General features: G+C 35.7%; 1 protein-coding gene across 1 annotated transcript; it reads left to right on the forward strand.

Moving 5' to 3' along the window:
- The first annotated feature begins 6,113 nt into the window (after positions 1 to 6,113).
- Positions 6,114 to 11,801, forward strand: LOC132183413 (zinc finger CCCH domain-containing protein 18-like). Its single transcript, XM_059596843.1, has 8 exons — positions 6,114 to 6,302; positions 7,489 to 8,455; positions 8,540 to 8,707; positions 8,798 to 8,974; positions 10,299 to 10,375; positions 10,488 to 10,661; positions 10,752 to 10,878; positions 11,288 to 11,801. The coding sequence occupies exons 2-8, from the start codon at positions 7,503 to 7,505 to the stop codon at positions 11,358 to 11,360; spliced, it is 1,749 nt and encodes a 582-aa protein (XP_059452826.1). The 5' UTR covers positions 6,114 to 6,302; positions 7,489 to 7,502; the 3' UTR covers positions 11,361 to 11,801.
- The last annotated feature ends 3,620 nt before the right edge of the window (positions 11,802 to 15,421 follow it).

The raw sequence follows: 15,421 nt of genomic DNA on the forward strand, positions 1-15,421 counted from the left end.
TTATTACAGCACGAAGTTTGTCACTTTCTATTCAAACTGACCCAACTTCGGCTAAAGCATTAGCGGCAGTATATGCTATTATTTTTTGCAAGGAAATGGGGTTTGATAATATTCTTTTTGAGGGTGACTCCTTGCAAGTCATCAAGGTTATTGCTTCAGAGGGGCCACGTCTCAGCAGCTATGGCCAATTTATCGACTGTATCCAAAGAGAATTACGTGGTTTGAGAAACGCCAGTTTTCAGCATGTAATGAGGGACGCCAATAATGCAGCGCATGTGCTTGCTAAAATGGCTGCCACCCGTGTCATTATGTTTACTTGGCTGGGGGATGCCCCACCAAGTGTAGGTGATATTGTACAAAAGGAGCAATCCTCCCTACTTGTGTGATCTTGTTACGGATCTTTTGAGATAATGAATATTCCAAATATTTCTTCAAAAAAAAAAATTCCCATATTTTCTGCAACACGTTAATTGTGGCCACTTAACTAGAAAATGGAAGGCATACAAACAAAAGCAATTTAAAGTTGCGAAAAGAAACAGGCAATGGAAAAAGAAGACTTTAGAAGTGTTAAAGTGAAACCACCATGAGAGATCATACTATACACTTGCCTATTCTTCTCTCAATATTGTTCCTTCTTTTACTCACCTACCTTAAAGATGAGAGATCAGCCTTGTTGCAATTCAAGGATAGCTTTACCATAAACAAGTCTGCTTCTGGCCGGTGATCCTTTGTCGTATGCAAAGGTTGCTTCATGGACTTTAAAAGGACTAAAGGAGGGAATAGTGATTGCTGCTCATGGGATATGATGGGGTTGAGTGCAATAAGGACATAGGTCATGTGATTAACTCTAGCGATGGCCTCTTTCGTCTTGCTCAACTTCAAAGCCTTAATCTTGCTGATACTTACTTCAGCAACTCTCAAATCCCATTTGGAGTTGGTAATCTTTTAAGGTTAATTAACCTATCTCAACCTCTCCAATTCCATTTTTTATGGACAAATGCCTAAAAGCTTGGCAAGTTTATCTTATTTGGCAATTCTAGATCTCCCATTCTGCTTTTTACAAGGATAATTTCAATTTCAATTTTTTTTGCTACCAAATCTACGATTTCTTAGTGTAGCATACAATGAAGATCTCATTGGTCATTTGCCTGAATTTCATTCTAATAGTTCTTTGGAGGTTTTCACACTCAAGGATACAAGTTTTTATGGTAAACTACTGACTTCAATTGGAAACCTAAGTTCATTATATTTTTTAGATTTTCGGAAAAATATCATTTCTCTAAATCTATCCCACCTTCATTGAGTAATCTCACTCAACTTACTGATCTAAATCTATCAAAGTCATAACTTTGGAGTATGAGAAAATCCCATGTGTTCACAATCATGGATTTCTCAAGTAATAAATTTGAAAGAGAAATTCCAGAACTTGTGGCGAGTCTTAAAGGACTTCATTTACTAAATCTTTCCAGTAATGCTTTCATTGGTCATATCCTGTTCTCCTTAGAGACCTTAACTAATCTAGAATCAATGGACATTTCACAAAACAAGTTGATTGGAGAGATACCTCAACAACTAACACAACTATTTTTCCTTGAATCCTTTAATGTTACCAATAACTGTCTCACTGGACCTATACCACATAGAAATCAATTTGACACATTTCAAAATAGTTCATTTGGAGGTAATTCTGAATTCTGTGGAAGCCTATTATCAAAGAAATGTGGAGATTTCAAATACACCCCAACTCCACCTTCTACCTTTGAAAGGAAATAAAGTTCAGAGTCCTCATTTAAATTTGGTTGAAAAGTAGTTGTTATAGGGTATGGATGTCGATTTGCAATAGGAGTTGTAATTGGTCAAATTGTGATTGTAAGGAAGTATGATTGGTTCGTGAAGACTTTTGGACAGATGTAGCAAACTTGAAGAATGGTGAATTGGAGAAGGTTATGAATTTGAATATAGTTAAATAAAATGTTATAGACAAAGTAAAAATGCTTATGTTTCTATCATTATTATATGGTGCTCGGTAGAAGCACAACTCTGTTTCTATGCGTGAGTTTGCTTGTGTATATGTTTTTGTGTGTGTGTGTGTGTGTTTTTTTTCCTTATTTTAAACAACCTTATTTGTTTGTTGATCAGTCTCCTCATCTATGCCCTATTTGTGACATAGATGAGGAGACTGTTGAACACATTCTTTGGAGCTATCCTTCCGCGAAAGATGTTTGGGGGAATGGTACTACGACGAAGATGCAAAAAGGGGTTTGTGTGGGAAGGGAATGGTACGACGAAGATGCAAAAAGGGGTTTGTGTGGGAAGGGAGTTCATGCAAGTTTTTGAAGAGCTACTGGACAGGTGTGAGTTGTGGCTCGGAAAATTTGGTTCTGACGAAACGCGCTTGTACACTGGGAAGCCTTCTCTCACCCAAACCCAAAATTTGATTCCTTTGCTACGTGAGGCAAAGGAATCCCTGGGTGATTCCCAGCGACAGAATTTGCGGGATGCTAAAGCTGTGGAGAGTCCCCAAGCACGACAACTGATTCAATGGCAGCCGCCACCCTCCAACAAAATGTGGACGTGTAGGCCTTGGGATGATTGCCCGTGACAGTAATGGAAGGGTTATCGCGGCTCGAAGCATTACACTGGCTACTATTGTGGAACTAGTCATGGCGGAAGCTCAAGCACTCTCTATGCGGTGATGTTCAGCCAAGAGATGTAAAAACGGTGATGTTCAGCCAAGAGATGGGTTTTACAGACATAATCTTTGAAGGGGAAGCGCTGCAAATTGTGAAAGCGGTGAGTTCAAATACGGAGAATAGTAGCAGCTATGGACATTTTGTGGATAGGATTAAAACAGGGTTATGTCAGTTTCAATCTTGTAGTTTTACTCATGTTATGCGGGATGCCAATTTTGCTGCCCACTGGCTAGCAAAAGAGGCTACCAACCATGTCATAGATAAAACTTGGATGGGAGAAATTCCACCAAGCATCCAAAGTATTGTCAGTAAGGAGATATATATAGCTCTCCCTACTATGTGATCATGATGATCTTTCTTTAATATCAATGAGAATTTAATTTTGTTCCAAAAAAAAAAAAAGGTCTGTGTTGTGCAAATTAGAAATCATTCATAAATGAATCAGCAAAGTGTCCATTTAAGGTGATTTATTTACTATAAATTCTCTCTTTTTAATCATCTTTTAATTACCATCTATAGTGAATAAATAAATTCACCATTAAATTTGAGTGTAGTCTATATGAATTCACAAATCTTTTGTTTAATATACAATCCAAGTCAGAGCTCATGACGTTGCACTAAAAATCACAATTGTGTTTATCAATATCTCATTAGTGTTTGACTCATGCCCCATGAAAAAAAAAAAAAAAAAAAAAAAACCTGATTCAAAACTTCATCCCTCCCCCAGCTCTACTCTTGTAGTTGTGCCCATGTGCATCTCAAAACAAGGGGCCTCGCTAGCTCTTCATTTACTACAAGGCTCGCATATGCAAACAGGAGAATCGCCTTGTGTATTGGACGCACTGCCTCATAGGTGTAGATTTCCTCTTCACTGGGTGCCTTATGGATGCGGATTTTCGGAAGAGAAATCTATCAAGGTATAGCAACAAAGTCAGAGTTCATAAGCATGATTTGTTAGAATTAAATTAAATAAATTGATTCGCATGTAATAAACAAATGAAAGAGATAAACGCACATCGTTCCATTATTAGACAACGGATTTTCCGTCAATGATTGATATATAGCCACCCACCCTACATGCACGTGTGTAGAGGAGACTAGTCTTTAACCTTAATTTTTTTGATGGCCAAATTTAATGGGCCAATTCTATTTATATTTAGGGTGAAAGTTCATGCTTCACTCAAATGCTTAGAAAATAGTCTAACCCATTAGAGACCCAATGGTTATGCGAGTCTAGATAAACACAATATAATTATGTAATCTTTGTTTTTGGATGTTTCCCTTTAAAATTGATTGCATCAAAACCCATTCAAACCTCCATTAATTATTCTAATGTCCATTTTAAACATGGTTTTCTCTAAAATAGGGCCCACCAATCATATAGCTCCAATGTCGACATTACCAACATACAACTTAATTAAGTCCTGCTGGCATTCAAGTGTATAAAAATTTAAAATAAAATACCCAAAAAAAAGAAAAAGAAATTAATAACTAGTCCTTGAAAGGATCGTACTTATCAGTATCCTAAATTCAATTAGTGGGATCTAATCATCTAATTAAAATATTCATTACGTGCTACAAGTTACAACAATCAAATCATATACAACCGGATAAGCTCAAATGTCAACACTAAAACGCACCTAACATTTGGCTAATTTCGTCTTATTACTTCACTTGCAAACTACAACAACTACAACGCAAACTACGGTAACCGGCGATATCTAGCTCCTATTTCCCGCCGGTTGAACCGGTCAATACATCTACACCATGCTGACTTGCTGAGCAAACACTGAATTAGTTTTTTTTTTTAAATTGAGATAAAGGAAATTCTTATAATTTAGTCTAATACTATAAGAACAGATGACATATCCAGTTAATTTTATTAAAAAATTATGTAAGAATTAAATATTTTAAAAATAAATATCAGTTTAATAGAATAGCGTCAAAAGAATTTCTCTTTAATTCATATCGAAGAATGAATTATATATAATATTTGCTAATATTTAATTAGTTCCTTTTCTTTTTCTCTTTTTCTCTGTTTTTCATGATATCACATTATATTATTGTTTGGTTACCTTAATAAGTGTTTGGAAAATTGTATGCACAATAAAAAAGTGGTTCATTTTGATGACTATACAGTCAAATATTTCTAACTTTATTACATATGAAAATCCATCCAATAATTGGTTTTAGTGTTATGAATTGCTTAAACATGATATAGAAGATTTGCGCTCATAATATTGGTTATGGAAAATACTTAGAATACTATAAGTATTATTATAATTTCTTATAAATTGATATTATATGAACTGTCATATTAATTTGTAAATACAAATAATTGCGGCTAACGTAATAAATTGCGAGCGGAACTTTCAACCCCAAAGCCATAGGCTAGTTGCCCCAAAATTTTATATATATATATATATATTTATTTATTTATTTATGTTGTAAAACCTAAAATATCAAGAGCACTCTCAAAATAGAAAACAACATATTCGTACTACAGATTGAAAAAAAAAAAAAAAAAAAAAAATCTATTTTTGCTTTAAAATAACAATAAAAAATCTAAAAATTATTCCAACCACCAATAAGAAAGAAGTATAACTAATTCCTTTAGTCATCGGGACCCACAACAATCCAGATAGGATATGAGTGCGGATGACGTGGGACCCATCTGAAAATATAAGAAGAGAAGAGAAAATGATGGTAGTAGTAGCAGAGCACTACTACTTCGCTGCAGACTGCAGTTGTGATTCGCAATCTTTCCGTGGATTAGCAACCACCGGAATAAAAACAAATTCCGTGAGCTCGCTGCCGAATCGACACGTGTCCTCCATGCGAAGTCGTTGATAGATTTTGCTCTAACAACCACCGCTAAGCTTATTCTGATGGAAGTGGGCCCTTCCACAGTTCACTCAAGCTTTCACCTTTAGTGGGCCCAGAATGTGTATCTATTGTCCCATGTAATGCAGATTAAAGAACTTTGATTTGATCCAACGGTCGAAACTGACGTGATTTTGGTTAATTTTGTCAGATAGTAAAGCCAATCCGTAACATGAACTGAGTATTGACTTTTTCTTTCAAACCGAAGGATAATTTCGGAAATGGCTCACGTTGCCTATAAAAACTCCCTCAATTTTCTGTAACAAGAAGTCCAAGCTGTAATCTTTAGGAACACGTTTTTTACAATTGTTTTTTTTTTTTTTTTTTGAAGAAATCAAAGATGAGAGTGAGAACATGTCTGTTGAATTATATAATTAATAAATATATGTTTTTTGTTTTTTCAAAAATAAATAAATATATAAATATTTTTTTTTTAGTGATGAGGCTGTGTTGTATGTGTACGCATAAATTAGTGTGTTGATTGATTTGAACTAAAGACAAGGCGCCCTTTAAAGCTATCCTTTCTGTCATTTTTGCTTTTTTAAGAATGGTGTCGTTTTTTGAGAGAGAAATAGGATACTGAGTGGCATGGGAGAGGATAAAAATAGCAAAAAAAGCATAGAGAGAGAGGAAGAGAGTGAAAAATCAATCATAGCTATGGAGGAGTTTGACGCCTTGGATTGGTTTGTCTGACTTTGTTTCATCTTCAGAGTGCTGTTGGATTTGGTGGGTATTTCAGATCTTTACTCTATAATGGCTAGGAAGTCCCTTTCTTGTTGTGTTTGCTCCCTTGTGATGGTAGTCAATGTGGTGAATTTTTTGACTTTGGGAAGATGGTTTTTGTCAGAGATGTTGCAAATTCTTGTTCAGTGCTCAAAAATGGCTTTTTGAGTTTGAATTTAGAGTCTTTTTATAATTCTTATGTGTAAATTTGGTATTATGTTGCTTGTGCCTTTTGAGTGGTTAATTTTTTTTCATAATAAATTTGATATTGGATTATAGGCTTGCCTCATGCATAATGGTTTTAAAGCATTTAATTCAGTGCTTAAGAAGTGATTTGTTTAGATTTTTTTTGAAATGATGTCAAAACTTTGTATCCCTTGCTTATGCTTTTATATTAACTTAGCTGGAGATAATATATGTAACAAAAAATTCGGGATGAAAAGCTTGAACTGTTTAACATGGGTTTTTTGGTTGAATATATTATGAACTTTTGTTTTGAGGTTGATTTTGGGGAAAACTTATCCTCTTTTCTGTTTCACATAAAAAAAAAAATGTCCGCTTTGGGTCATTTTCCCATCAAATTTGATCACAAGCTCTATTTTCTGGTTCTAACTCTCAGAAAGGTACTTACTTGTCTTATTTAACAATGGCTTTCAACTTTTGTCAGCAGAAAATAACATGATTTTTCTTCTGTTTGATGGTTTATATCTATGCTCTTTGTGGCTATAATTCATTCTACTTCTCTCGCTATCTCGAAAAACAACTGTTTGTTTCCACTGCTTATGCTGCTGCTTTAGAACTGGTGATTTTCCTGCTGTTTTCCTTTTTATTTTATTTTAATGCTGAATTAGGCCTTTGCTCTGCCGTTTTCCCTTTCCCTTTTTGGATTAAATGTTCTTTAGATCATGTCTCTCCTTTTTTGGCTATGGAGTTGCAGATTATTGTCTTATCTTTGTTAATGCATTTGCTGTTTGATAGTGAAGTGCATGTAAAGGATATAAAGTATAGTAATGTCAGAACCAGCAAGGTTACGTTTTGATTTTTTCCTCTTATATATATATATATATATATATATAGGGGGTTCTTGTTTTTTTGAATAATATCTACTTTTGTGGTTGTCATCAGGGTGTAACTCAAATTTCCATATATGTTCCATAGTGATTTGTAACAAGTAGTTTTGCATTTCCAGGGGAGTGGATTGAGATGGATTTTTCTGAGTCCACGAAAGTTGTTTACAATAGAATTCAGAGAGTAGAGCCTGAAAACGTCTCGAAGATTATTGGGTATCTTCTATTACAAGATCATGGTGAGCGCGAAATGATCCGGTTGGCCTTCAGCCCTGACAATGTGATCCACTCTTTGATCAACAAAGCCAAAACTGAGCTTGGTTTATCCAAACCCCCGGTTTCTACTCCCATCTCACCATCTCCGGTGAACCAAGTACCCATTTCAGACCTGCCTTTACAGTTCACACCCTACTCGCCGGCTTTGTCACGTCCAATTTCGTCTCCGGCGACTCTCCGAGGTGCAAAGTACTCGTACTGGGATCCCCAAGTGGCTGCAGAGCAGCAACCATTGCATAATATAGACTTTGTCCCACCTGCGTACTCGGATTCTGCTGTTGAAGATTATCGTCTTCAGAATCAAATGCAGTTCTTGACTTTGGAAGATCAAATAGAATCTGCTAATTCTGTTGGTTCAGATATTTCAAGCAATTATTATTACCAAGAACCTGCATTTGATGTTAGAAATACTCGAAGGTCTCCGAGCTTGCCTGAATTTCCTGTCAAGGTCTGCCATTACTTCAATAAGGGGTTTTGTAAACACGGAAACAACTGTAGGTATTTCCATGGCAATCCCATCTCAGAAAGCTTTTCTCAGATTCTAGGTCCAAGTTCAAATGAGCTTCCTCTTGAAGACAATGTCTTCTCTCCTAGGTCTCTTGAAAAGCTTGAAATGGAGTTAACCGAGCTTTTGAAATCAAGAAGAGGGTTTCCTGTTTCAATTGCTTCACTGCCAATGATCTATTATGAGAAGTTTGGGAGGACCCTTCAGGCTGAAGGTTACCTTACAGAAAGCCAGAGGCATGGTAAGGCTGGGTATAGTCTGACAAAGCTTCTTGCTCGGTTGAAGACCAGCATTCGCCTCATTGACAGGTCAATTTTTTCAACTTTTATGTGTTAATTCACACGTAGTTACCTCATTGCTTAACTTTTGAAGTGTTGTTGTTTAAGTTACAGGCCTCATGGGCAGCACTCAGTAATCTTGGCAGAAGATATCCCGAAATACTTGGAGTATATTGGTGAGAGAAATGATCCTGGTGGAATTGTTGCCGGTTCTCGACAGATTTATCTTACCTTTCCGGCTGAGAGTACTTTCACAGAGCAAGATGTTTCTAACTACTTCAAGTAAGGAAGTTTGGTTACTCGGGAACTTCTTTTCTGAATATAGTTTTTCATTGTATCAATTTTTCCATGTTTTGGTGTTCTATTTCGTAGCAAATTTGGGCCTGTCCAAGATGTTAGAATTCCTTGCCAGCAGAAGAGGATGTTTGGTTTTGTCACTTTTGTTTATGCGGAGACTGTCAAGCAAATTTTAGCTAAGGGGAATCCTCATTTTGTATGTGGGGCTCGTGTTCTGGTGAAACCTTACCGGGAAAAGTCAAGGCTTGACAGGTAAAACATTTTTGCTTGTTTAAAGAATTAGCTATGTCTTTAATTGTGATAAGATTTTTTCAGTTTTCCTGGCTCTTTATACGTCTATATTATCATCTCCTCTTAAATTACCATTTATTCCAAAAGTTTAAGAGACAAGGATCGAACTCACGACTTTTTTTTTCTGATACTATGTTAAATCACATTTATTCCAAAGACTTAAGCCGATAAGAAATTGTTGATTTAATGATTTAATTACTATTTGAACATCTCCTTTGATCCAGCAAAACATAATAGTTATTGCGTTATTTTTCATGGATGGTTGTGGTCTGCAATATCAGTTCTGATAAACACATGGGGTCATTTCTGATAAACACATGGGGCCTGCCGAAGCCTTAAGTCCTCTTGATTATGGACATGTTTTCGATCTTTATTCCCAACGTCAGCTCCTTTATTGTGTTGTAAAGACATCTGTTTTACAGGTGTCACCGCTGGTACCATTGATTTCCTCTGAACATGTCTGAATTTTTTCTAAATAGGTGTTTATCATTTAATCTTTGTCGGCTACTTACATTGGTTCCTGAATTTGCTGATTTTAAATTAGCCTTTCATTGAATTTTCTCATCATTCATTCAACAGCATCTTTGTTATAGTTGGTGGTATTGCAATTGCGGTAGGGCCCGCCCTTTTAATATTTAGCACTTACAGTATTGGCTTAAATCAGCAGATAATGTAGACCAACATCAAAGTAAAAAGCTTTCTTTTATAGAAAAAGAAATGTTGGGCACTCCTGCACTAATTAATAGTTTATTTCGATGTTGATTCCTTTGCATTTCTTGCAGTCATCAACATCAATAATAAACTAAGCTCCTTCACCTTTAAGAAGTTTACATCATTTTGGGTTTCCAGCTGGCTTGTGTCCCTTTCTTCACAATAATAATTTGCTTCCTCTTGGTTCCTGTTGAAATAACAATACCGATCTGTTTTTAAAAATCATTGGATAAAGGCTATTTTGGTTTGAACGTTGATTTTCTTCTCACTGTCTCAGTATTTTTTATGACAAAATTATGACTTTTTTACAATTTCAGGGAGGTCTATATGTAGAGAATATCCCTTCTCTGGCTTCCTGCCTTTGAAACCTATGAAATTAATAATTGTTTTCGAATGCTGAGTTGGAAATTAAAAATTTATAACATGTATTGTAACGCTCTATTGGTGTCATTAGTGGTAACATGTCGGAGGTATTCAACTTTAAATTGCATTTCTGGTGTACTTCCCATGTTATCTCCTAGTTGAGTTTGCCAACCAATGGTACTGAAAGATGTTTTTTTTTTTTTTTGTGCAGGAAGTACACAGATAAAATGCAGCAGCCTGTGTATTACAGTCCACATTTCATAGATGGAGATGGTGAGCTTAACACTAGTGAGTAAATCCCTCAGACAAGTGTAGTAATCTATATTCCGTTTTTAGTTGCGTCACGATCTTCCTTATGTCTGAGAGAATTTGTTTGGTGTAATTTCCCTGTTCCGTTTAGTGGCAAGAGTTTGCGATAATTCAGGGCTACTCAGAAAGCAGCTCATTGATGGACATGAGCAGCAAGCGCTTGAACTTGAGAGCAGGCGTCTCTCAGAGTTGCAACTAACTTCTAAACCCTTGTCCCATCACTCATATTTTGGTTACTCAATGGATGAATTGAAGCTCTCAGAAGGTTTAATCTCTTTGTGTACATAATACATGTAGCAAATTCCTTTTCCTGTTTTTTTCTTGATGACAAAAACTCTCTTATGCAACACTGCAGCCTGTGCAGAACAAGCAGAGTTTCCATCTGCTGAACATTTTAATTATTTGCTGGATGTTTTGAACAATGGTTCCACCAGTGAGGACAATAGGAGGCATATAAACACCAACTACAACGACCAAGATAGGTATGAAGACGTATTATTTTGGTTATATTTAGATGAGTAATATTATTTAGTAAACTGCTATACAGTTGCCATATAATTGGGATGACAAGAGATTGTAAAAAGAAAAAGAGTAATGCTACTCTTCACACCCATTTCACAATAGCTAATGTAATGCGTTTTTAAGTAGCTGATTTGATAAGCCACTTAAAACACTCTATTACAATTGGTATGAAATCAGTGTGATAAATGGGTGTGAAGAGTAGCATTACTCACAGAAAAATTAACGGGTGATTTTTACTGTCATGTCATTTTAGTTGTATAATAGTCTATTAAATAACATTTATCTATTTATATTCAGTGTTAGAGTGGCAAATTAATTTATTGCTCAAGTAATTGGACCTGAAAGTTTATATTAACTAACCCCTTGCAGCACCCAAGGACTTAACCTTCCAGAGAGCCCTTTTGCATCTGCTATAGGAAGTGGCATTTCAGCAGTTATATAGAGATTCAGACACAGGAAGTATAGAAGTAGAGTGAACGAGTTCCAAGACTAATTCAAGGGTTTGATACAACAGGACTTAACTTTTTCTTTTCAACTTTGATGGGTCCGTCAGCTCCATTAGAGTGAGAGCCACAGTAGAAGTCTTCTCCATGTTAACTTTTGGTGGAGGAGATTGCAAAGAACGATACAGAAAAGCTAATATATAAACAAGTTTCTTTTATTTTTATTTTCAATGTAATCACAAAGGCAAGCAAGAGAGCTTGTGGGTCTTTAGAAGAGTATGTAATGTAGTCTCCTTAGCTGAAAGAAAGGAAGTAGAGAAAAAGAAAATAAAAAGCAAAATCAGGGTTTAGAGAAAGAAGAAAGGTGTAAAGATCTCTGCAACACTGGGACACAAATGCTAATAAATTTTATCTATACATAGTTTCAGCTTTTTACATTAGCAGATTTTTTTTGGGTGTGCCATGGATATTGTTGATTTCTTCGACCGACCAGGTGATATTCTTTTTGCATGTCCAAAGTGGGGAGCATGACTCTACTAACTCCTTTCCCAGAAGACATGCAAACAATTTACAGTGTCAAAATGATTTTTTATAATTTTTGTTTGTACATATTCAATTTTACCCTTTTTTATCATCTTAAAAAAGGAGTTTAAACTTTTAGAACATCCGATAATTTGACATAAATATTGAGCGATAAGCCAGAATTAGTTCTCAAATCATGTCTGCAATTATTCTGAAAATATTCATAACAAAGAAACTATCCCAACATAAGCAAAATACATTCTACAGAAACAATTTTGCAGAACAGAAATCATTTTGGCAGTAAGGGTCCACCAACTCCCAACTATTTTTTGTACTAGAGAACCTGAAATGTTGGAACCAAAGGTGCACAATTATTGTCTGTTGTGTGGTGTGTATGTGTCTAATCCACCTTTTTTCAAAAAAAAAAAAATTAATTTAGTTTGTTTTTGCATACAATTATTCTGTCTGTTCCAACCAAAGGCTCTCTATCATAGTCTAGCTGTTGTATAATGATAAAAGTCCATTGACAGCCAATAAGGTATTGTACTTTTCAATAAGTGAGGGCAGGAAATGCATGTTCTTAAAGCCGCTTTGATGAATATGATGAGAGTTGTGGACCTGGTTTTGATTTTGCCACAGATTTGTGGACCCCTGATGGCATTCTCTTTTCTGTTAGGTAGTGAACGAATTAATATGATGATCAACTTGTATTTTACAGCTAAATTTGTTTTTTTCTATTCAAAGGGGGAAAGGGGAAATTTTACAGCTAAGTTTGTGCAGCAACCCATTTCTCCAAATCAAATCCTCCAGTTGATTCTAAATGGAAACTTTTTACTAGTGGATACCATAATTTGGGCCTTTTTAAGCCATCATCACTCTGCTACTAGAGGCTCTCCACAGTTTTATGGATTTGTTTAAATGCTCCATTAAAAATGTACTTGACAATTAAAATGGCAGGTAAGAATTACATGTTCTTAAGGATATATGTCGGTTTAGATTAGAGAAATTTCTTTCTACTTAGTTTGGAGAAAAACTTTATATTTCTTTAATGTATGTTGTATAGTACTTGTTAATACTTTTTAAGTATACAAGCACAAGTGCAAAAAAGATTGAGTCTCACATTAGGTACAATAGTGAGTAGTTAATATAGCATAATTAAGTATAAATCCATAAATTTAAGCTTTTGGTCTCACTAAAAGACTCAAACGAGAGTCCAAGAATAAGAGACAAAGGTTAATAGCATAGGCACAAACAAGAGTTCCTAAAGAAGGGGCAAAGGTGTATGCCGCCGGCAAATTCACATAGCTCACAAGTGGTCCTAAAGACAACCTATAAGATTGATAAAAAGCTTCCGTTTAAGGGGAAGTGTAGCAATGGGATGATGAACTCACGTGTGAGGAAAAGATTATTGAATATATACGTGTGAGCGTTAAAAAGATTAGAAAGATGTTACAATAATGAGTGATTAATATAGTAAAATTAGGCTCAAATTTATAAACTTAAACTTTTGGATTGACTGGTATTCCAACATGACTCGAACTATCAATCTTCCCACCCAACACTACTCTCAAGATTTATAAAATCCAAATTATTTGGGCAACATAGACCATCAATCAGCAACTTAGCATGGGAATTTTGCTGGCAATTGAAGACTAAAGAATTATTTATAAATATTAAAGGAGACCGGTTAAGCAATGCAGGTTATTGTCCCATGATGGTACCAGCATAAGAATTAAGAAGGGACAGTGACATCAAAGACATCATATTAAATAACAAGAAAGCCAGCCCACCTCACCCGTTGCACTCTCTATAGAATAATAATAATAATATGTTTCTGTCTGCGGAAGCTTGTCATTTGGGAAACTTCAGAAGCAGAAAACGTTGACTTCCTAGGTCTCTGTCACGTGGTCCTAGGTCTTTTAAATCTCAATGTTTCACCACATATTGCAGAGCCCGAAACACTCTGCCGAGGATGAAAGCGAAAGTAGACAATAATGACAAATACAAAATATACCCTGCGAGCCACATATCACCAGCATACCTATATGCCCTGTGACAATGACAATGTGATCATCGCTCTCTGATTTTCTCAATAATGGTTTATGCAAAAGCTAAGTTCAAAACTAGACTACATATGTTTGTTTACAAGGAAAACTCTTGGAGTATTATGGTTTTTATTATGGTTCATATGGCAGTGTCACGCTGGACATAATTAAATCTAGTTGTTTAGCGACTGACGTGACAAGTGTTGCATAAACTTTCATGCATGATGTAGGTCATAATTAAATTTAATTGTTTAGTGATTGATGTGATAAGTGCCACATAAACTTTTATGTTTAGAGCCCCTAACCGAGTCCCTTTGCACCTGTATACCGCTTTGTGCGGCCTTTAGAGAGGTTCGAAACCTTTTTGGAACCATTGCCTATTGTTACTGTTTGTATTTGTGTTCTTCTCTATAATGTCTTTTCTTTTTGAGTCTTGTTGTTGAGAAACCCACCCCGCGTTGTTTGTTTGTACCCTTGTAACTCATGTCCCATTATTGAATAAAAATAATAATAATAAATAAATAAACTTCGCCTTAGGAATCCACCCAATGGTCACTATCTTCAATCCAACACATGACAATGGGAGTGAAGCATAGTCTAAGCACAAAGTGTAATTATCAAGGACCTTATAAGTTTTTAACCTTCTTTATAGAAAGCCTATATTTTCTTTGGGTTGAAGCATTTTCATTCTCTATTAAGGGGGCATAGCATACTAAAGAATTGCGCCAACGCGAATCTCCATGTAGCATTAGCTCCAATGCTTTTGCTCCTACATGGGTGAATCGGCATTGGCTCACCTCCTTCGATGCTCAATTATATTCCCACCTTCTCGAAAAACTGGAATCTCTTTCATTGCAACGTTCTAGAGAGACAGATTACACAAGCTTGGTGAGTTCTTGAGACTCGCCAGCTCTGGAATCTTCTTCTTGGTTGGTCTTTTCGGAAAGTTCATCGCAATGCCAACTAGCCTCTCCATATCTATCACAGTGGATGCATTCTATTTTGTCTTTGCCCCCTACTTGTTTTTCCGATTAGTGATTTGAATCCCCCGGATAATGCAGCCAAAACAAACATGTTGAGGTTTGAAGTTCTAGATAACCCAATCTTATAATACAGTTCTCACCAAAAAACTTGATACGTAAAAGATTCAATTGATAAAGAATCAAGTAATATCTGCACCCTGAATCACAAAAAAAAGAATCACATATTATGAAGATGGGGAACAGACGGAACATTTGTCCGATGAAACTGGAATGAGACTGAACAGATGAAAAATAGAAATGGAGCCCTCTGTGAATGGGATTTTGGGCTTTCAGGCATGATCATCATATATTCACAACCTAAGAGCTGGTGCTTTTTTTACAATTTGTGGCAATTTGGTTTTCTCAGATATAGCTATAGATATTCATGAACATATTAACTAGGATCTGTTCTAATTTTTGATAAATTAAGTTAGCTGATCTTCACTTTCTTCCAAGTAAGGACAAAGAGAA

Source organism: Corylus avellana, chromosome ca5 (assembly GCF_901000735.1).
Source record: "Corylus avellana chromosome ca5, CavTom2PMs-1.0".
Classification (NCBI taxonomy): Eukaryota; Viridiplantae; Streptophyta; class Magnoliopsida; order Fagales; family Betulaceae; genus Corylus; species Corylus avellana.